We start from the raw sequence: 24,410 nt of genomic DNA, 5'->3' as shown, positions 1-24,410 counted from the left end.
ATGTAGTCTTAATGCTGGTGGACAGCTGCTTGCAATTTGTTTTTGTTAGTTTGTCTAGTCTGAGTGGGCCTTCCACATCCAGGGCCACATTCCTGTTATTGAGAAGCACCTGGTAGGGTGAAGAAAACAAGGAGGGTTTTCATTTGCAGCTTCAAGTGCATACTTGCTTTCATCCACTCCTTTCCTTTGTGTTCTTCCCTCCAGCCTTGCAATATTTTTCCTCAACTTGATGCAAGAGATGAAGCAGTTTTGAGAGAGAGAAAAGAGTGTCCAAAATTGAGGTCTTATGCTAGTAGGTTGCAGAGGAAGTACATGCTTTTCTTCATGGCAAACCAAGAGAGCACCAGTCAGCAAGAGGGAGAGTGCTGGCGTCCTGCCAGGAGCTCTAACTTTCTTCCTCTGTGCATCAGGTCCTCCGGGAATGCTGCTCTTCCCCTCCCTCTGAGAAGTCAAAATGCCCAAAAAAGGCAATCCACAGAACCAGAACATTAACTCTTTAACTCCCACTGTTTTACGTGATGTTCTGATGTGGAATACCAACAACAAAAACATAAACAAACAAACAACAACAACAGTTCCAAATTACACTTTTTAATCTATATATTTCATTCTGTAGCCTGGCCAGAAGGCAGGGAAGATTGTCAATGTGCTCACACCTCCCACAGCTGTTCTGACTGCTACCCCAGCCTGCCAGTGAAAGGCTCATGCATTCTGCATTGCCAGAGGTCTGGAAGCTATACAGTTGCCTTCAAATTCAGACAGGGTTACAACATCTATCCTGACAGGAGCAGACATACGGGCTCTTATTTGGCTGCTGTAGTGGAAATGGTTGAACTAGTGCTTGAACACCTCACAGGAAGGGAAGGCCAACGTAAGGGAACTGTATTGGTTTTAAATGTACAGATGGAAACAAAATGTACAGAAGGTATATAAGTGAATAAGTAAAGGAAAAACTCACCAATGGTGGTGCCTTGACTGAAGCAGCTGAGGCAGTCCTCCCTGGTGAGCGATCTCCAAGAGATACTGCTCCAGTGGGAGTCAGCCCTTAAATGAGGTCTCAGAGGGGATGGAGTCAAGCTCCACCCCTCCCGGGAGCACAGCTACATCACTCTCACCTGTGCTCCCACAGCTGACCCCATACTTGCCTCAGCTGATTAATCAGAGGTTCAGGCTGTGATTACCAATCTCCCATACAGGAACTCAAGTGCATGCAATACACCTGAGTGACCAGAAGGGATGGAGCCAGGATCTACCCCTTCCCAGACCTCATTTAAGAGTTGGTACTGGAGGCAAGGGTATCCCTCTGGAGGCCCCTGCTTACCTGAGGTTTTCTGAAGGAAAACAGCTTTTTCTTCTTTATGCACCCACTGCTATTGTGTCTAAGTGTATTCTCATTTGCTGCAGCCTGGGGTCTTTCTGCTCTCCTGTCATTGTTGCACTTTCCATTGTGTCACAGTCATATTACAGATGGCAAAAGTCTGTTTTCTTCTTTTCTTTAATAATTAGATTTTTCTTTTTCAAGAAAAGAGAGCTAATTTTTCTTCTTTTCTACCTCTCACAGTTCCTAATGGAGGAAGGTGGATTCTCTGATAAAAATTAGTCACAAAGTGAAACATAAAGCAGTAAACAATTACTGATGTCATTAAAATATTTTCTTTTATGAGAATGTTTGACATTTACTTGTTCATACCGTGTAAGCTACCTCCAAAAAAAAATGACCAGAACAAACTCTTTTATCTTTCACTGTTTGAAAATGCCAACTTAACATGCTAAGCTTTCTACTAGCTCCTAGAGACAACTGAAAGTACTTCAGTTGTTGTTTGTTTGCTTGCTTGCTTGCTTTTTGTTGTCTATAGTTTGTTGTTTGTTTGAAAAGAAAAAGAAATGAATGAATGAACAGATCCATGTACTTCATTGCTGGTACATAGATACATACATATACTGTCAGTATAGGTAGCATAGTGATCCTTTAAGGTTCAGATTTTTGGTAGACATTTGATGGATTTACAATGGATTTGTGATAATGCCTTCATCTTCCTCTGACTGAACTCACATCTCACTTACAAGACTGTCTGCGTATTCATCTTCCACAAAAGTTTTCCTCACTCCTCTTTTTTTTTTTTTTTTTTTTTTTTCTTTCCTTTTTCTTGCAAATACATAGCTTTAGATAAAGGCAAAAGTATAATATGGCCACAGCAGCCACTAGCATGTGTGGACCTGTGGACTAGAACTAAATTTATTAATCAGTGTATTTTCCTTTTGAGCTTGATCACAGAAATTATTAAAATATTTCTCAGAGAAATGTAGAATATGGCTTTATGGTGGGTAAGGTAAGAAATAACGTATATTTAAAAACACTTATACTTGTCAGAATGGTCAGTTCAGTAGTTTCAGGATTTGCATTTATCCTGATAATGCCATTTTTATTTTAATAGCTAGTTTAATAATACTGCTTGGTTTTCACACTGAAATTATTTCATTTCTGAAATAGACTTCGCATAAAGAGATTGGAAGAGGCACACTATCCACTTACAAATAATAAATATTGCACAATATAAAATGTTTCAATGTCTTCTGTTCTTTCTAGGCTCTGGTCTCAATGATGGGCAGTGGCATGAAGTTCGATTCCTAGCTAAAGAAAATTTTGCAGTTCTCACCATTGACAGAGATGAAGCTTCAGCTGTTCGAACAAACAGCCCCCTGCAAGTTGGAACTGGAGAGAAATATTTATTTGGAGGTAAAAATAATAATAATACACATCTGCTTCAAATGATGTTCTCTTGATCTGTGTGAGATGGAACTCAGACTGCAGTTCAGTCACTTAATATTTGGATCTTCTGAAATGACTGAGTGCTGTTTGTAAAAAAAGTATAGTAGAATGCTTATCAGCACTCAGCCGAGTTAGAGAGCTCTCTTAGTTTCTTGTAGCATCAGAATAGTTCTCCTTACTGTGTTCAACATACATCTTATATACCATTCACTTCAAACAAGAAAACCCTGTCCTCCTAATAGTTCCACTAATCAGTTAATTGGCCCTAGCTTCTCCCAAACAACAGTGATAAAGGAAGAAAGGTTTCTTAAAAGTAACATGATTAATAATGCACATCAAAAGAACTTCCTGTCTACAGTTGGGCACAAACAGACACTGCTTGTTCTTTGTCTCACACTCTGGTCTTCCAGGGTTTCACAGTGATAAGGTCTATCAAAGAGTCTGATAAGCTCTTTGGTGACTTGCTCACAGTCACAAATGCTAAACTTAACTTTACTTCTAAAAATCTACTTACCTTGTTCAGGAAGGAAGGAAGGAAGGAAGGAAGGGAGGAAGGAAGGAAGGGAGGAAGGGAGGGAGGAAGGGAGGGAGGAAGGGAGGGAGGAAGCGAGGGAGGAAGGGAGGGAAGGCGGAAGAGAGGGAGGGAGGGAGGGAGGAAGGGAGGAAGGGAGGAAGGGAGGAAGGGAGGAAGGGAGGAAGGAAGGAAGGAAGGAAGGAAGGAAGGAAGGAAGGAAGGAAGGAAGGAAGGAAGGAAGGAAGGAATAGTTATTGCTGATTATGGTTAGAATATGTCTCAAAGTGAGACAGGTAGGAACTTCAAACAAAACCTTACTGTCATCAAATGAAGTGTTTTTATTAGTTTCACTAGGAGTAAGTTGGGATAGATAATGTGTCAGTTGTTGGGGTTTTTTGTGTGTGTTTTGTTGTTGTTCACAGTATCACAGTATCGTGCGAGTTGGAAGGGACCTTAGAGATCATCGAGTCCAACTCCCAGGATTCAAGCCCTTCTGTGTAGCAGAGCAGCATTTCTTCCACTTGCGCCATAGGGGGGATTCGAACCCCTGGCCTCTGGTGATGCAAGCAGCACCTTATACCACTGCGCCACCAGAGGCACACCCTGTTTTTTGTTTTGTTTTGTTTTTTTCCCCTGCAAATGCACATGTGGCTACAGAAGAGTCTATGTCTTGAATTCAAAGGATTTTATATTATGATTTCTCAAGCTGCAAAATCAGCATTTCTATAAGTCTTTGAACGCATATTCACTTCTGATTTAAATTTTCCTATTTCATTCTTGTCTGCAGATATCATGTTCTCCAAGCTTTCCTTTTCAGTTACCTCAAATTAAGTATTCTTAGTTATATTTCATTTTCCTGGTATTAAAATATTATATATTTCAGTTTCCTGGTATTAAAATATCAAATACAAAGTATACACAGTGTTGCTGTCTTGGCTGAACAATAGTTTAGAGTTTCAGCACTGCTGTACAATACAGTTACAAGTGCATGACAGAGAATTTAAAGAGAAAATAAGTATAGTAACATGAGTATTACCTTAAAGTAATAAGGCAGACTACATGTACTTCTTTCTGAGAAAAGTACCACAGTTTTCTCCACAAGAGAAATACCACAGATATAAATGTGAATTCAGCAGACAATAATTGTTTTCATTTAAAACTACCATTTTCATTCTTTCTTGTCAAAACTTTTCACTGGCAATATTCCATAGTATTAGTTTTATAATAAAGGATATAATTTATCAGAATTTGTAATGGATTGAGTGGTCAGGGAGAAGATCACCATGCTAAATGTAATGAATAAATGCACCAAACAAATCACAAATATTAAAATTGACTTTTACACAGATAAATTCACAGTGATGTCTGAAAAAATCATCAGTTTTATTCATAGGATTTTGATGTGTGCCCTGTGTGGCGCAGTGGTAAAAAGTTCTGCTTGCAACACCGGAGGCCCAGGTTCGAATCCCCCCTGTGGCACAAGTGGTAGAAGTGCCGCTTTGCTACACAGAAGGCTCGAATCCCGGGAGTTGGACTCGATGATCTCTAAGGTCCCTTCCAGCTCGCACGATACTGTGATACTGTGATTAATAATTCAGAAAACCAGGACAGCTGTATGTTTCTTTTTGCATTAGAAATTTTGGCACAAGTAGAAACATGTCCATGATTCAGAGTTCTCCCTTTCTCTTTGTCCATGCAAATGGAAAGACTGATGACAAGCTGAACATATGGTAGACACTGGGGTTAACAACAATTGGTTGTTCAGACACTGAAAATAGTCAACCTTCTTGTCTAATAGCTTCCTTTGGTTAACATTTTCATTTGGCTTTTTGCAGAAACCAGAACTGACTGACATGTTGAAACCACAGCTTTCATAAGGACTTGTTCCTAAATCTATTCTGACTTTTCCTCAGCTTGTTTTTATTTTAAGAGACACTTGTATTAAAAGTCCTACTTTGGTAGTTGTTACCTTAATCAGGTAACCTTAAGAATCACGTCCTTCGGTAATGTGCTTTTGACGGCCCCGTGGCCAAGTTACTCACTGATCCTTACACCAATATGGTGAGTGGTAAAATGGTGTTTATTAGATTGTGTGAGTCCCTTATATAGGTTTCCTATTTCATTTACACCTCTTATACATATGCATGGCCCCTTCTACATATACATGACCCCATCTACATATGCATGACCGAGCAGGGGAGGGCCTGTCTCTGTACACAACATCTCCCCCTCCCCATGCTTAACAAAACCATGCCTCGTTACAATATGAGCACCAATAAAGTGAGGTATACAAGTAAGTGGTGCAATGTCCAACAGTGTTAGTGGTGTTCTAATCAGTATGTCCAAGGCATCTTTGGTTATATTATACAGTTCATCCTTCTACTCAAAGCTTCTCATGTATCTGCTGGAACTCCATTTTCTCATTAAACACTCTTTCCATCATATGTTGTCAATGATTCTCGGTTGCCAGTGTTTCTGTATTGGGGTGCACTTACTCAAAATGCTGCACCGATACTTCCGCCTGCTGGGCTACCGGGATCCTACCTTTGTGACCCTCCCCCTCCCCAAGGACACGTCCTTCAGGAGACGGTTGGCCCTCTCAACGATCAAGTGAGATATTTCCCAACACTTGAGCCATTCTTGAGTAGATCACCAGATGAAGCATGAGCCATTGTCTGTCTTGATGTGTCGCAGCACATCGAGGACCGCGATGGTAGTGGCCCAGCATCGCTGAGCTGCAGGGGAGTTAAATGTTAATGTAACCATCACCACTCAATCAAAACCTTGATTGATAATGCACTAAACATAAAGTTACATGTAGGGTCATAATTTTTTTGAGTTGACATATACACATTCATTAAAGCATTCATTTTAGACAATTCTATAAATGGAAATTTCTAAGCTAATGTATTATTACTTATTGATAACTATAAGGTGGCAAACCACCAAAAGGAGAGAGAAGGAATACAACAGCAGTGGATGCGATAGGCAGTGCCCGCAAGGCGTCCCCTGCTTCAAAATGCACTATGCCTTTCTCACCCATCACAGACTCTCTCCTGTGCAGGGTTTTTTCACCTGTGCTCTATACCTGCGTGGCCAGTGCATGATACAGAGCCCAGATGAAACACCTGCTCATAAACCACTATATTTGATTTCTCTACAATATGAACTACTAACAGAAAGTTATTTACAGCTATATTTACTTATTCCTATTGTTACTTGCTTTACCCTTAGCTCCCCCCCCCCCCCCCCCCCCCCCATTTATTTATTTATTTATTTAATTAGTAAGCTTTTTCTTGCTGACCTACTATTGTTACAAAAACCATCAATTGGTAGTAATTCTTGATGCAATACAAAGCGAGATGCACCCCTGCCTATCAGAAAACAAATATCTTTATGCTGCCATGTGCACATTGCATTCAGCCCACTGGGGCAAAACTCACCCTGGGAACTTCAGGTCCCGCTCCAGTATAGCTGCCACAGTTCCTAACTCCCCCAACTGCAGTTCCCCTCCATACAATTTTCAAGCTCCATCAACAAATCTGTCCAAGTCCCCTACCCTAGTTCCCAAAATGTGTATATTACTGGGAGAAAATGAAGACATTCTTGCTTGGACTAGCAAGCGACCTTCAGAGGTGCAAACAATTCTGCAGACCAGGAGGGAGAAAACCAAAAGATTGTAACTATTCCTGCCAGACAGACCCTCTTAACATGATCACGGGACGTCTAGCTTGCACACCTGGCATGGGTGTGAGCAGATACTATAAAGACCATTGGCAAGACCCGCCAAAACTGAGGCAGCTAGGAGTGAGTGTTGAGAGACCATGGGTTCGTGTATGACCAAGGAGCAAGTGGAGAACACAGAAGAGCGAATGGCGGATAGCCAAATCATGGATGCGGAGCAGAGGGAGCAGAACGCAAATTCTCAAATCGTGGATGACCTGATAACCTATGCGTGGAATCTTTTGTTTTGGTAGCTATCAGGTGATCCATGTCTTCAAATTTGAGGGCTTTCTGTTTTATTTGAATCAGCTGAGCTCTCTGCGTTACTCTGAATGCAATTGGTGCTGCGTTCTTATCCCTACCTGGGGTTTCTACTACCCACACCCAAATTATTGCTTACTTTGTCTGTAATACTGGTCCCAGCAGGGGTAGTAATTAACACTAAACTAGGGGCACGTGCACTTCTAATGTTTTGCTTTTGTCCCCATTCGGAAGTAACTATTTGTTTACTTTCACAAGCGGCAGTGGGGGGATAGGCAGTGGTGGAGGGTGCGATCTCTTGTCGGCATTTAACTGCTCTGGCTAGAGCAGATCACATTCAATAATTTAACTCAATGTTCTTCTGTAACCTTTTTGCTGTAGTTGTTGTTTTTTGTTTTTCACAATTCCACTATTTGTACCCTCAATTACATTATATATATATTTACCATCATCATGGCATTAGAAATCACAAATATGTCTATCCAAGTTGAATTTTGATGTGAACAGTAAGTACATATTCTTTCCCAGCATTTGAAAATAATCACACTCCTAAATAATAGCAAATATTAATAATGCAATAGCGCATCTATGATTTAACCTGTTTTCTAAGAATAGCAGGGCTCTGTCTTCAGATGCACAAAATGGGCTTATTGTCCATAGCCACAGTTCAGCATATCCAACATACCTACACACACACACAAACAAAAACCAACCAAAACAGCTAAATTACTATCACTGATAAGCCACATATTTGACCTTTTCATGTTTTGGAAAGTGATGATCTTCTTGCTATTGGATTTTCCATATTTGTAGAGTTATCTGATTGTCAGGGAGTTCTCTCTAGAGCTCACTTGTGACAGCAGGAACAAACCCGGGGAGAGAAAGAACAAAGTACCTCCTCTCTCTAACAGCACGGTGTGGCGCCGTGTGGCCCAGCCACATGTGCTCTGAGAGAGGGGAAGGGAAGGGAGATTGCAAATGGGTCTACGAGGGAAAAAAAAAAAAAAAAAAAAAAAAAAAAAAAAAAAAAAAAAAAAAAAAAGATCTGAGAATGAGCAGCAGTTTAATGAACCCAATGACCCCATGACACTAAACAACAATGAGAAAGTTTCAATGAGGAGAAAAACAAGACCAAATCTCACTGGCAGGCTGTGGGAGGTAGGAAGTTCCAACCACTCTGCCTCCTCACAGGGAGCCGGGTGACCCTGTCCTCCCCTTTCTCCCATGCCCATTTAAGGCAGTCCACAGAAAAGAAGAAAAAAAGAAAAAAACATGTTTCCTTAACTCCCATTATCCCACATGATGTTCTAATGTGGAATAGCAACACGAACCAAATTACAAAACCATAACACTGATTTGCCTCTTTAAAATGATAGAACCTATGTCAGATTCTCCTTTTTCTTACTCTAATCTAGAACCAAATTAACCAAATTTTTGATTGTATTTCAGATTTTTAAGGGCATAAATAAACAACTATTATTATAAATAACACCAAGCAAAAAGTTGCCTATCTGCCTATACAGGCCCCTTCCAACTCAAGATATTCTATGATTCATTGATGCTGGCAACAGATAACTGACATGCATCTCTCAGAAAATTTACCTTTCTATATAATTATGAGCTTGAATATCTTTGGAAATCTAGTTTAATGTGTCAGAAAATCATAATAGGAGGAAAATATCAGGATATGTTCCATAACATGCACGTATGATATTTGTGAAAGTGAAAGATACATAGAGCAAAAATATAGTTATTTGGGTAAGGGACTTGTTTCTGGTTGAACCGCCGCTTGCAACACCAGAGGGCCCGGGTTCGAATCCCCCCTGTGGCGCAAGGGGTAAAACTGCCGCTCTGCAACACTAGAGGGCTCGGGAGTTGGACTCGATGATCTCTAAGGTCCCTTCCAACTCACACGATACTATGATACTATGATACTATGATACTATGATAAGATGAGAATAATTCTCAGTGCTCGTTGTAGACACTGACTCACATGCAAGCTGACTGGAGTACCAACAGAATTTATAATTACAATCTTTTGCCTTTACTATATAAGCAGTCTTCAGGCAGTCAATTAAATTTTTTGCATACCTACAGTCCAAAGATGTTGTTAATACCTTCCAGTGAAGAACACACATCCTGTCATGTAAAACTGTACATCTAGGACTCCAAAAAGAATGCTTATTATTGATGGCTTTGTCAATTATGAAGTAGATTTTAAGAAATCATATCTTTCCAAAGAAAGAGCCTTATGGACTCTCACAATCAGTGGCTTAACGCTGTTTTGTCCGCATAAATAAGTAAAGTTGGACAACAAGGCTGCAACAATGTTTAAATCCTTGTGTTTGTTTATTTTTATGCACAAGTCTCCAGTGTGAGCTTTCCGTGCCCAGTTTAAGGGCAAAGTATGACTACTCTGAGTTTAATCTGGGGTAGACAGTGTTTTGGTAATGCAGTACTAAATTTTTTCACCAGAAAAACAACAGATAAAATCTAACAGAGCTTGCTTGACCAACTGGGGCAAGGGTGTGCTGGGTAATGAGATGACTGCACTTGTAAGCACAGCTTAAAACTAGATTTAGTTAAAGGAAGTAGATGGAGATTGGAATGATAGAGAGGAGCTGGGGGATAATACATTAGAAAGCAACAGGGAAATAACCTTGAATTGTCTCCAAGTAATTTGAGTGTTCTCTAAAAACACGATGAAACAAACACTCCCTGATGCACACCACACAGCCATGCACCAAACAGCTTGCCTATTACCACAATGCAGAACCTTAGCTCCTTCCTAGATTAAGTATCTTTGCACCAATGCAGTATGGGAAGCAAACAGGAGGAGTGGGAAACCACAGTACAACTAAAAAACATTGATCTAATCGGTATTGCTGGAACTTGGTGGGAAGAATCACATCACTGGAGCACCAAAATCTATGGCTACAAACTGTTCAGAAAAGTCAGGCAAGAAAGTACTCTCTATGTAAAGAAACAGTTCAGTTTTACACAGTTACGTCTGAGAAACAGACACAAACGTTCTGTTAAAATTAAAGAGTGAGCCATCAAAGGAAACTTTGTGGTCAGTGTTTGCTATGGACCACCTGATCAAAGGGAGCTTCTTGACAAATCCTTCTTGTTTCAGCTATCAGAAGCGTTGTTCTAGAGTGCTCCCATCCTGCTGAAGGGCTTCAACCACTGAGATATCTGCTAGAAAAGTGACACAGAAAGTTGTAAGGATTCTTGGAGACTTTTGGAGTGTATCAAGGATGGCTTCTTAGTAATCAGATGGTCCAGCCAGAGGAGAAGTGGTACTGGATCTGTTGCTCACAATGCAGGTTAAAGAAGTCAAGATTAAAGGAAGTCTGGGATGCAATGATCACAGGACCCTAAACTTTTAAACTGTACTTCCAGTGTAGATTTAGTAGCCTGGAGGAAAAAAAAAAAAAAAAAAAACTGTTCAAAGTTTGCACCATCTGGACATGTTGAGATAAGATCAGCATAAAAAGGGCACTGATGGAACTGAACTTGGAATAGTGTGCAAAGAACAGTAACAAGGGATTCTACAGGTGCATTAGCCTGAAAAAAGAGCATTAGAACATTAGAAAGAGTGAATCTCTTCTGATAAAGAAATCATTGGTGGCAACAGATCTGGAGAAGGCTGAGGCATGCAAGCATTTATTTTTTTTTTTTTCCCCTCATTCTTTACTGGAACAATATTCATCAAGTTTCTGAAGTTCATGGACTACATTGTAGGATAGAAAAGTGGAGTCACTCTCACCATGAGACCACCTGATGGATGTGAACATGTATGAGTCCGTGGGACATTTTGAAATGCATCCCAGGGTAATAGAATCATAGAATGGTTTGGTTTGGAAAGGACCATAGTGATCATCTAGTTCCAGCCCCCTTGCTATAGGCAGGGACAACTCCCCACTAGACCAGGTTGCTCAAAGCCTCATCCTGCCTGGCCTTGTATGCCTTCAGGGAAGAAGCATCAATAACTTCTCTAGGCAACTGTCAACGGTTTACAGGCTGGTTCAGCCTGGTTGCATGACTAATGGGGCAGAGGGATTTTGCAAAATCCGTGCCTCTGGAAAAGGGAAACAGGGACACCAAAATAATTAAAAACAGTGTCAACAGTTTGAGGAGAAACAAACTAATTTACTAAATATGGTATCGGAATGCAAGATAACACACTATACTACAATATAATTAGAATTGAAGCTAATAAATCAAATATAATAAGAGAATATCTGAAAGCTGTAGGCCTTAATACTGAAGTGATGTGTGCAGTTGGGACAGGCAGCAGCAAGGAGAGGTGAAGGAGAAGAGCAACGAAGAGAAAGCCCTGATCAGGTGACCTTGCCAGGAGTTATATCTCCTCTATGACCTCAAAGCCCCCTGGGGATGTTAGTTCTTCTCTTTCAGACAGGCACCTGGAACTGGAGCATTAACGCTTTAACTCCCAATGCCCAACATGATGTTATGACATAGAATACCAGTAACCAAAAGTCATAAAACCACGACATTCCACCCCTTATTCTACATCACTACATCATGTATCATCCACCAAGTGCACCCTAGTTCCTGGGCAAAAACAGTACCACGAAGAGGCTTGCCCTTTCCAGAGATTGGAAGGACCCAAACTGCTTTCCCCAGTATGTTCTTTAAATGTACTACAGGGACCTTATGTCCCTTGACAGCATGTAGGGAGTTGGCAGGACCATCCCAATTGATAGATCCTTGAGTGTTGACCAACCAGGTGGCTTCTGCCAAATGCTTCTCCCAATGCTTAAATATTCCATTGCCCATTGCTTTCAACGTGGTTTTTAACAACCCATTGTATCATTCAATTTTACCAGAATAGTAGGGGATATGATAAATCCACTCGATAACACAACCTTTGGCCCAAGTATTTACAAGAGAACTTTTGAAATGAGTCCCATTACCCGATTCAGTTCTTTCTGGGGTGACATGTCATCACAGAACTTGTTTCTTGAAACCCAATATGGTGTTTCCAGCAATAGAATGGGGTACAGCAAATGTTTCAAGCCACCAAGAGGTTGCCTCCACCATGGTAAACACATAACGCTTACCATTGCAAGATCGTGGCGAGGTGATATAATCAACTTGCCATGCCTCCCCATATTTATACTTTCGTCATCACCCTTCCCCCCAAAGAGGTTTCATCCTCTTGGCTTGTTTAATTGTGGTGCATACATCACAGCCATGAATAACCTATTGTATAGTTACAATTGTACAGTTCTACAGTCAATAAACAAACAGATTATGCAAATGTTTTGTGTGGAAGATTATCAGAAGAGAAAGATAATCAATGATAAATGGGAAATGCTCAGTGATGTCAGTCTCTGACTGACATAAACACCACACAGGAGCAATCTCGAGAGATCCTGCCTTAGTGGTAGTCAGCCCTTAAATGAGATCTGGGAGAGGTGGAACCAAGCTCCACCCTTTCCAGTATCACAGCTGAATCACCTTCACCTGTGCTCCCACAGCTGACTTGTTGCTTGCCTCACATGGTTAATTAGAGGTTCAGGCTGTGATCAACAGTTTCCCATACATGAGTGAATGGGATAAAAGAATAATCTCTTACAAATACCAAACATGTAGTCATATTTATTAATGAAGTGGAGATATAGGATGTTTTTGAGGGGTGTGTCACAGAATTATCTAGATCAACCTAAGTCCATGACAGGGGGCAGTAGGCTCATGGGCCTACTGGGAAAGGGAAAAGAGGAAGGGATAGGGAGATGGGAGCTGGCTCAAGGAAACAAACAGAGCAGCAGCAACGATCTGAGGAGGAAGACCTATTTTACTAACTGGTGTGCTGATGGACAGACAGCTGGATATGAGCCAGCACTGTGCCCAGGTGGCCAAGAAGGCCAATGACATCCTGGCTTGTATCAAGAATGGTGTGGTGAGCAGAACAAGGGAAGTCATCCTGCCCCTGTACTCAGCATTGGTGAGGCCTCACCTCGAGTACTGTGTTCAGTTTTGGGCACCTCTGCACAGGAAAGACATGGAGGTACTGGAGCAGGTCCAGAGAAGGGCAATGAGGCTCGTGAAGGGCTTGGAGAATCAGCCCTACGAGGAGAGGCTAAGGAAGCTGGGGCTTTTTAGTCTGGGGAAATGAGGTTGAGGGGAGACTTTACTGCCCTCTTTCAGTACCTGAAAGGTTCTTACAGTGAGAGTGGGGCAAGTCTCTTCTCACAGGTGACAGGACGAGGGGAAATGACCTCAAGTTGCGCCAGAGCAAGTTTAGGTTGGATATTAGGAAGAACTTATTTACAGAAAGGGTGGTTAGGTACTGGAATGGGCTCCCCAGGGAGGTGGTTGAATCGCCATCCCTGGATATGTTTAAGAGCCGTTTGGATGTGGTACTCAGGGATATGATTTAGTAGAGGTTTGTTTGTTTTTTAGAGATAGGGTACTGGTTAGGTCTTTTCCAACCTGAGTAATTCTATGATTCTATAACACAATATAATACAATCTAATTGAAACTGAGGCTAATAAATCAAATAAAATAAGAGAGAGACATTTCCAAAGACCAAAAAGCCTACTTTGAAATTGAAGGTACACAGCACACCCACACCTGCTGCCAGGCAGTGAGAGAGAGAGAGAACAAGAATCACTTCTGTGATGTATTTCCCTGTAATGGTGAGGTCCTCTGGGACATCTAGTTCCTCTTCATGTGCCCCACATGATGTTATAATGTGGAATACCAATCACAAAAATTACAAAACCATGACAGTGTGATAATCATGTTCAAGTTTGAAGTGTAAACTAGAGGGAAGTGCAACTTGATCTGTTGCTATGGCAATGAAAGACATCTTAGGCTAAGTGTAACACCTGAGATGCCAGGAATATGTGTAACTTGATTGATCCTGAGAAGTGATCTTCCAGACTTTCTGCTTTTAGTCCAAGACCTGCATGCTTATCTTTTGGTCTTACCTAACAAATCAAAGCAAGACTAGTCACTGTGGCTAGTAATGCATAGTAATTGAAAATCCTTCAATAAAAGCCCTTCAATTTAGCAGTAAAAACATGCCGGATAGATGCCATATAGTTCTGTAGAACATTATTTTGTGTTTTAGTGTTTGTACATGAAGACAAGATCTTGCTTGAAACTCTATTGAGTATGGCACTAAGAATATTTCCTCGTGGATCTGTTTTATTGAGAGAGCTAAAAAGCAAAACAAAACAAAACAAAACTTGAAAATACTTATTCTGCTACTTGCATTTATTTAGTTTCTATTATTTAGACTTTCTGTACTCACTTGCCTTTTTAACCTTTCTTTATTCTAACAACTTAGCTTTAATTTTTGAAGTTTAGCTGTTCAGAAATAGAAAATATCACTGTGTTATGTCAAGATATCATTTGATAAGCAAAGTTTGTGTCAATGCTTATGTTGTACTGCATAAGAATAGCAATTCATTTGCCTGCTTTTTAGATGTGACACAAACCACTGGGATAGGCCTGCAGTATCATGCAATCATGAGTGCATACATGGATGCACATTGAAAATTCATTCAATGAAATTATTTAATTTTATAGTCTTGCTTTTTCATAATTATACAAAGTAGTCTTTCCTTTTTGTAATTATACAAATGAAAAGTAGATGGATAGCCAGAGGTTATATAGGAAAGACTTATCAATGCTGAGGCTCACTTTAGAAACTCCACACAGGAGCATGCTCTTGAAAAAGATGCTGCCTTAGTGGTGGTCAGCCCTTAAATGGGGGAGAGGTGGAATAAAGCTCCACCCCTTCCAGGAACACAGTTGAATTACCTTCACTTGTGCTCCCACAGCTTACCCATCACTTGCCTCAGGTGGTTAATCAAAGGTTCAGGCTGTGATTAACAGTTTCCAGTACACTAGTGCTTCAATATCTTATTGTCAAATGAAGAAGCAAACTCCATCGGTAGGCATGTAAAATTTGAAGCTCTCTGTTGTTTTTTTCCATGCTTGGACCAGTAACAATCAAGTACATAGAACCAGGTTATGTACTATGTCTCTTTGGTTTTCTTATGAGGCCTATCAGAGTTGCATTCAAACACCATAAGTAATACCTGTTGTTATGTTCTCCCTCTCCTGAAAATGTGCTGTATATCAATTTATGAAAAAGCCCTATCAGACTATACTAGTGACAGAGTGGTCTGCTGTAGCAAGGTTATGCTAACTTCACAGTAGTGGTAAATCTTTTGAAAAATTGTATTGCAAAACACAGGTACTGTTTAGAAACTTAATGGATTTGTTCATCCCCCAATCCATTGTTACTGTACTTAAAAAATAAACCATCACTGATGAATCATAAAAGACCAATTACACCATTAAATGGCTCTATTACACCTACAGTACAGACTAATTTTCCAGTAGATTCTGAACAGTTCATTTAACATTAAAGCAGATGTAACCTGAACAGCTAGAATAAGATGACCTAGGAAGAACACTTTTCATGCAGAAAACAATCTGCTGTTGAAGGGTAGTCTTAATAATTTTCTTTTTAATTTTTCTTTGATTAAAATACATCCTGTTTTTCTGTCTCTTATTTCTCTCTCAGAGATCTGGCAAAAAGGGATGAAGATGACAGATGGCCAAATGGATGACACTTCACAGTTGAAACTAAAAACTCCATCACATCAGTATTTTTTGGGTTTACAGGAGTGACATAGAATGAGGAATGAGCATGAGCACTCTGTACAGTGCTTATATTTTATGAATGCAGAACATTTCTGCTCTTTAGATTAGTTTACTTTTAATATCATTTTAGGAAAACATTTTCCCTAGGTCACAGTTCCTATAAAATAATCCAGCCAAGAGATCACTACTGAAATGAAGATGTCCCTTCTTCTGTAAATGGCCTGAAAGTCTATTGCTGAGAATTTCTTATTTAGAATCTTGCTAGAACAATATTAAAATGTCAGCTGAAGAGTGCAGTTTCAGTCTTTCTGAGAGCATCCCTTTAAACATATTTCATACCTTTATTTTATTGCAGATGAGAGATGATCTGTGGGCTTTCTATTTCCAAGAGTTGCTACAATACTCTGTAGTAGATCTAATTTAATGTGAGTACCTGCAGCTTTCTCCTTCAAGTGAAAGACAACACTTTGCTCTTCCAGTAAAAATCAAAGACTATGGAGAAAAAGGAAGACTTAAAAACTAGTCAAGATACACGATTGTCCCTTTACCTATATTTCCATCCCTGCAGAGATGTGACCTTCCCTCATAAGTAGGGAACTGCCTCTGTTTTCAGAGGTCTCTCACATTTCTACCCTTCAGCAGTTTTGTTACTTTATCTGCATTCATGAGGAAATAATGTTCTGTGGAAGTTATTTTGTGAGTCAACCACAGACAAATTAAAATCAAACAATAATTATGATATTGTTCCTTAAAATAATCTCAAATATTTGGTGAGGAAAGGCTTCTGCTATTACTTTATGTCTTGTCTTTTCCCAGACAGACTTCTTTTATTTTATTTTTTTTTACACTTTCAAAGCTCATACAATCCTCAGAAGTTATACACATAACACTGTTTTCATAAATTACTCTAGAGATGTTATAACAGCATTATTCTCCTGTAGTAAACATGATATGTGTAAGTTTAGGTCCATTGAAATCCCTAGATCTCTTGAATTCAGTTGTTTAATTACGAAAACAATTAACAACTATGTTTACATGGCCTGATGTTCATATCTTCAGTAGATTAGGAATAGCTACATGTTGGGAAATACATGTGAAACAAAGAACAGTGTAAGTAAGAAATTGCCTTGGGAAAATGAGTTGGCTATTGTTTATGCTTTCTGAAGAAGTTAAAAACAGGTAACCATTTTTGACCTTAGAAGGATACTCATTCAGTTATCCATTAAGTTAAAAATGCAGTAAACTATTGATTTCTTGCTGAATCAGTATGTGAGAAAACTGGCCTATGGCCCTGAGTAAGCTCAATCAGGGGAAATTTTTCTGGCTCTGGAAAAAACAAACAAACAAACAAACAAACAAAAAAACGCAACAAAACAGGTGACATAGTAAGAGATGTTACAGCAGTGATGCTGGGGAAGTTTAATCTTATAGTACTAAATAGTGCAGAGATGATGGATGAGAGTAGAACTTTTAAACTAAAAATGAAAGAGACAAACTCTGGCATACCACCCAACAAATTTAAAACAAGAGAAGAGTCTGAATCCTGAAGAAACTAGGTTAAAGTGATCATCTTCTGGTAAACTTTTCAAGCTTATATTTTTCTCTCAGGTCCTTTTTTGTCATTATTTTCCTTTCCTTTGTCTGTTTATGACATTAGCTTGCAAGTTGCTATTTTTTTTCTTTTTTCTTTTTTTCCCATTCTGAAATTTACATATGTATGTATAAATATATATTTTTAATAGATCATGTCAAGATTCAAACCAGAAAAATACAAGACTTTAGTAATTTACAGAATTGTCACTAGTTGTTTTTTTTGTTTTGTTTTGTTTTGTTTTGTATTATTCAAAAATTTAAGGGCTCCAAAATACTAAAATAATCATTGCTGTTTATTGAATGGGCTCTGAAGTTTCTTCAGATGACTCCATATCAATGGGATAATCTCAGATGATAGAACTTTTTCACAGCAGTGGTCTTCAGGTGTTTCACCTTTCTTCTGTCACCGTCTATGGGAAATCATTGATCACAGCCTGAATCTCTGATTAACCATCTGAGGAGTCAGCTGTGGGATTGTATGGCCTCAATTTCATTTCAGTCTATCACCTTCATTGCCATGTGTATTACCTTCTCTACAAGATCAGAAAAGATGTTGCTTGTAGCAGGGAGTGACAGTACATACATCTAGGAATAGAAAAGCTCAAAAACTCTAAAGTACTGTATATGCTGCTGTCAGAAATCCTCTATTGTGTGCTAAATGAAATATTTTCACATAAAGTGTCAGAAGAGAAATCCGCAGCTGACTCTCTGCTGATCCTAAGTGGCAGACTAAACAGAGGAAAAAAGGATTTGTGTTCTCTAGTCTCCTTCCTGTACTCCAAACCCAATATTGAACATAAAATTGTAATTGTTGTATTACAAAATGCAGGAAAAGAATCCAAACTTTGTTTCTTACCTATTCAATGTATATAGCTTGATATACAATACTTGGTGAGTTAACCTGCATGTCCATTGTCTCCCACTGTGCTCTATGTGGCTAGCTGGTCTTTATTAAAAGAACACTGAACTTTTAACTTTTTTTTTAACTCTGTAGGTACTAGAAGGCTAGTATTTCTGTGTAGAAATTCTATGTAGAAATACAACTGAAAGTCCTTGTAAATTTAAAACATTAAAAATAAAATCATGTTATGGATTTTATTAATATATATTGTAGCTGACTGAATAGCAATTTCCAGTCATGTCACTCAAGTAAATTACTTTGACTTGAATTGCTTTATAAAAATAAACAAAAAGAAGGAACTGTATTATCACCAGGAGCTCAATTAAGAGCCCAGTTTTATGCAATGTAGGTGATGGGCTTAAACACTGATAGTACAAAATTAGTATTATGTAGATAATGTGTATATAATACAGTAGTAATTTCAGATAAGCATTTTTCTGATACAATGTAGAACAAAATTTCTATTGGAAAGTAATCTGAAATCTTTTTCTGAGGTTATTTCCTTAAGGAGGTTCTGAATACTCCAATAACTAGTTTAGATATTAACGTAAAGGTAAACCTATGATCCCTAAATAATTTAGCATATTCATGAGTCACTTAAAATAAGGAGAATGCTGTGGGCAAACTTATAGAATGTCATACTGCTTTTTCTTTAAAAAACAACAACCAAAAAAGCCCACTTAACTTTGTCCCTTAGGTCATCTGTAATTAATTAGAAATGAAAACTTGTATCTCAAAATCAATCAAATGGGAGACTTCAAATCATTTATTTGTTAAAATAAATTCAGATTGTTTATCTTCTATATGAAATAAAATTAGTAGAGAGTTTTGAGAGTTTATATTCCGAAGTGGAGCTTTTCAGCAAGGAATATGAGCTACCAGCTCATGGAATTGAAAAGTTAAATCAGCTCAATATACTTCAAGAATTTCCAAAAATATCTTTTAGATATTTTCTTCAAATATCGTCATGAGATTAAAGAACTGAAGAAAACTTATGTTGCCACGTTTGCTGAATTTTCCCAACATTTGTGTAGCGTGATTTTTTTTTTTTTTTTAAATATTGTCTGTGAGCTATTTTTGTTTAGTTTACTTTTTTTTAATGGAAGAAATTATGAATATGACAGTGAAAGTGTTTTTACCATCTGAAGTATTTAAAACTGTGTCATGGTTTACTATGTATTTCCTGATAGTTTTGAAATTAGAGATTTAGTAAGAAACTGGTAAAAACCAGTTGTTTTTGTTTGTGTTTTTTTTTTTTCTTTCTGATACATCTTAAATTCCTCCTGTTTATTCTCCGTCTTGCTTGCATTATTCTAGAGGCATGTCAAATAAGTAACAAGTCATACTGATCTCCCAGAAGTGAGAGTATACCTCATAAAATTATTCAGGCATAGAAGTTAAAATACTTCATTGTTTCTGTCTTTCTCTTAACTGAAAGTTTGTTATATTATTTTTAAATGGTCACTACCATTTAAGTTATTAATGGAAATCTTTCCATCAAGTTTAAATGAATGTTTGAAAATCTGAAAGCTTGTATTGATCATTAATTTAATTTGTCTTTCACAACTGGTTAAAATTTGGCCCAGAAAAAGATTTTAGACTTGATTTCTCAGTGGCCTTATCTCTGTTTTCAAGATACAAGAGGGTTTATGTGATTTAAAAGTAAAACCATTAAATGTACTCTTGCTAGCACAATTCTTGGTATTACTTTAGAGGTTTAGGTTTCAAGCACATGTTTTACTGAGCATGAACAGATTTAATATTGATATTCAAAACACATAGAATATATTGTTGCAGTGTACAAGGCATGGACTCAGATATGAATGATCCAAGTTGTTTATTACATTGTTGTTTATTACATTATTTCCTGGGGAAAAGGAGGCTGAGGGGAGACCTTACTGCCCTCTTTCAGTACCTGAAAGGTTCTTACAGTGAGAGTGGGGCAAGTCTCTTCTCACTGGTGACAAATGACAGGACGAGGGGAAATGGCCTCAAGTTAAAAACAGTTGAGAGATTTATTTTTTTTTTACAGAATGCCTAAAGCAGATAAATTCTGTGCAAATTGATCCCAAGAAGATAGGTTTCTATAAATTAGGGCTTGAAAGGATAAGTAATTAGACACTAAAAAGACTAAGTATACTTTTCCTACCCAGTGTACATATGTAAATGGTTTTAACTGCAGAGCATGTGTGCATACATATACCTTGGCAGTAATATTTGGCTGCTGGCAAGCAGAAAAAGGCTGAATGTGATTTTGCCTTTCTAATCAGACTATAAAAGAATACTGTTTAGGGTAAAACATCCAGAAGATAGTATTTGCTACTTTAATCTTAATGATAACTATGACTGCTGATTGCCCAGATATCAGAAGTATCAAAACCTACCAGCCAATGAAAACAGGGTGAGAGACAGCAATGGTTTCCATGGTGAATGTTAATAATTTTTTGCAGGAGAAATTCAGAAGGCATGCTGCAGCAGTACTTACATTATCCTATGAAATAAATTGGAATAACTTAAAATAATTCTCAACATGTCAGTTATACTTGAATACAACAAAGATACAGCAAAGCATATTATTTCTACCAATTCTTGCATTCATATTTTTATCAGAGAAATAAATTTAATTAAGTATTTATTATGAGAGAGTTTTTCATTTCCTGGGCCTCATAAACATATTTTCTAATATTAATTTTACCAGGATGTTGGGTTTTTTTGTTTGTTTGTTTTGTTTGTAAGAAAGGCAGGAAATATTACTGGATCATGAAAATGTGCTTTCAAAGCAATTTTTGAAATAATATTTGTTTATTCCTCTGCTTGGAGACGAGGGAGCTGTGGTGCTTGTTCACAGAAGAGGTTAAATGTAGAGGTCAGTTGGAAACAAAGGCAAAGTACAGAACTGACATGTTCTTTTATGAAACAGATTGTTATACTAAATGTTACTCTCTAGAATGTATGAAGAGATTTCAAAATGCATATGTAATTCTTTTGACTGAGAGAGGAGCTTGGCTACTTCTATTTTTCAAGAAATTCTCGCTGATTTACAAAAAATCCCTCAACATATTTTTTTCTTTTCTTTTTTTTTTTTTTTCTTTTCTTTCATTTTCTTGTCTTTTTAAAGCTCTTAGTGTTTTGTTTAAAACACTTACCAATTCGTCTTTTCATTATAGTAGACAACAAGCTGTGTCTCTGGCTGAGTACCTTAGTAGAACACTTCAGCTACTGCTCTAGCCAGACCCTCTTGTGAATCACACCTGAAGTGTACACTTAACTAAAGTGTGAATTTCTGTTTGGTTATTGCCATCCAGATGTTCTTAGCTGAATCACTGGTAATGAGCTAGTCTCTGAATTGGAAAGATATGGATTTGAAGGCTGTAGAAAAAGAGTTGGTTTGATGGCCACATACAGAGGGTCAAAGTCTCTATGTCCAGATGGAGGCTTGTCATGACTAGTGTCCCTTAGAAATTAGTACTGGGGCCAGTACTCTTCAACATCTTTATCAATGACGTCATGAGTGGAATCAAGTGTACCCTTAGCAAATTTACTGATGACACTAAGCTAAGTGATGCAGCTGATACAATAGAAGGAACAGATGACATCCAGAGGAACTTGGACAGGCTCAAAAAAGTGGGCCCATGAAAACCCAGTGAGGTTCACCGAGGCCAAATACAGGGTAGTCTACTAGGGTTGGGGTAATCCCAGGTACATATACAAACTGGGAGAAAAACTCACTGAGAGCGGCTCTGTGTAAACAGACTTGATGGTGAATGAAACCTGGACATGAGCCAGCAGTGTATGCTTGTGTCCTGGAGGGCCAAAAGTATCTGGGTCTGCATGAAAGATGGGTGGCTAGCAGTGCAGGGTTGGTGATTTGCTCCACCCTCATGAAACCTCACTTGGAGAACTGCATCCAGGCCTGAGATTCCCAGCACAAGAGCTGTTGTAGTGGATACAGAGGAGGGCCACAAAACTGATCAGAGGGCTGGAGCCCCTCTTGTGAAGTAAGGCTGAGGGAGCTGGTCTTATTTATCTTTGAGAAGGTTCCAGGGGGACCTCATGGTGACCTTCCAGTAACTGAAGGGAGCTTATAAGCAGGAAGGGTACTGACATTTCACATTGTCTGAAAGGGATAGGACAAGGGGAATAGCTTTAAACTAAAAGAGTAGGAATTTAGGTTAGTTATTTGAAAAAAAAAAATCTTTACTTGGAGAGTGGTGAGGCACTAGAATAGGTTGCCAGAAAAGTTGTGGATGCCCAGTCCCTAGAAGCTTTCCAGACTGGGATGAATGGGGCCTTGGACAAACTGATCTAGCAATTGTCAATCTTACATGTGGTAGATGATCTTACAAGGTCTTTACCAACTCAAGACATTGTATGATTCTAAGAACACTGAAATTTGAATCATTTGCAAAGAGCTACAGAACCACTGAACAGATAACTGTTGCAACAATTTTTGTCAAAGGATGAGGAGTCGTTTGGAGGTTCGCTTTCCTTTTAATTAACCAGAAACCTTACCAAAATTATTGTCACATTTATTGTGCAGTAAGACAATACAGGAGCTATTGATGACAGTTCTAATAGTTCTTTAGCTTATGAAGATCTTCCATTAGAAGTCTTCCATTAGCAGTGATCTTCCAATTGGTTTAATTGGCACTGCAAGGAAATCTGTTAGATTTCTGAATAACCTTGGATTTCACAAGTTGCAGCCCTTTTTGTTTCCCTTCCATCATCAGAGCATTGTTGAAGCACTCTGTTTGTGCTGCCATTTTAGTGAAGGCTCTGAGCAAATTTGATCAAGCCTGCAATACTACGCATTAAACAGCCTGTGAACCTTGGAAATAATTATCTGATTTCCTAGTTTGATAAACTTACTGTTTAGTGGAGTTCCTATTACTAGTGTTCATTTTTAAAATTAGTTTGTTACATTTGTAATGTTCATATCTCTACAGAGTTGCAGATTAAGTTACTGATAGGAGCTGTGTTTCCAAAAGAAAACTAAAAACAAGCAAACCATTAATGAGCCACTTTCTTTCTTCTTAGAATCAAAGTTAGTTGTAACAAGAGGTCAGTGTCCTGAGATAATGTGAATGACAGCCACTGTAGAATCACACTGGGAAACAGTTCCAAATAGTCATTCTTTAACAGACACTTTATCAATATGCTGTCTGATTTTTACTTTAATTGATTACATGTAGCATTGTCATGGTTTTGTGCTGTTGCTGTCAATATTCTACATCATGACATCATGTGCAGTATGAATCATTAACTGAGGGTACAAATAGTGGTAAACTGTTTTGGTGGTATAAGAAAGTGTAGTTGTTAATGGCATACAGAAGTGTAACAGAGGGTATGCGGAAGTGTAACAGAGGGTATGCGGAAGTGTAACAGAGGGTATGCGGAAGTGTAACAGAGAGTATGCGGAAGTGTAACAGAGGGTATGCGGAAGTGTGGAAGGTTCATGCTCCAGTTCTGTGGAATGGCAACATCCCGAGTACTCAGCTCTTGGAGGAGAACTACATATCCCAGGGGACGACGCAGCCAGAGACGAATCACCGGAGGAGGAGGACACATATATAATCTCACTCCCAGGCTGGAACGTCCTTCTTTTCACTCTATCTATCGCTTTGGAGCGCTCCATCCCTGCCGTCTCCCTCTATCAGCAACGTTACAGCCTGTCGCCTAGAGATTACAGTAGGCCCCCGGTCCTCGGGGATTCTTTTTCTCTCTCTCTCTTTCTCTGTCTTGTTTGATTTAGTAGTTGCAGTTATATTGTATCATATTGTGTAATCTTGTATTCCAATATTATTCGTATTCAGTAAAATAAGTTTTCTCCTTAGATTGCTGCCACTGTTTTTGTTCATTACCCTCCTTCCAGGGGCAGCAGCCTCTATCACAGGTAAATCTAGATAACCCGATTACATTATCTTGGTGGAGAATGCGGGCAATCTGATTAGATTAGATCTACTGCTTTTTTAGCTTTCAGAACAGCTCTCTT

General features: G+C 38.7%; 1 protein-coding gene across 3 annotated transcripts in view; it reads left to right on the top strand.

The window, feature by feature from the left end:
* CNTNAP2 (contactin associated protein 2) overlaps positions 1–24,410 on the top strand; it is a 624,497-nt gene that overhangs the window by 343,884 nt on the left and 256,203 nt on the right. For all 3 annotated transcript variants that reach the window (XM_072329823.1, XM_072329822.1, XM_072329821.1), the window contains one exon: positions 2,588–2,737. In XM_072329823.1, coding sequence (XP_072185924.1) covers positions 2,588–2,737 — 150 coding nt within the window. The remainder of the gene's footprint in view (positions 1–2,587; positions 2,738–24,410) is intronic.

This window comes from Excalfactoria chinensis, chromosome 2 (genome assembly GCF_039878825.1).
Source record: "Excalfactoria chinensis isolate bCotChi1 chromosome 2, bCotChi1.hap2, whole genome shotgun sequence".
Taxonomy (NCBI): domain Eukaryota; kingdom Metazoa; phylum Chordata; class Aves; order Galliformes; family Phasianidae; genus Excalfactoria; species Excalfactoria chinensis.
The sequence above is the reverse complement of the archived record's forward strand: the minus strand, read 5'-3'. Positions and strand labels throughout refer to the sequence as shown.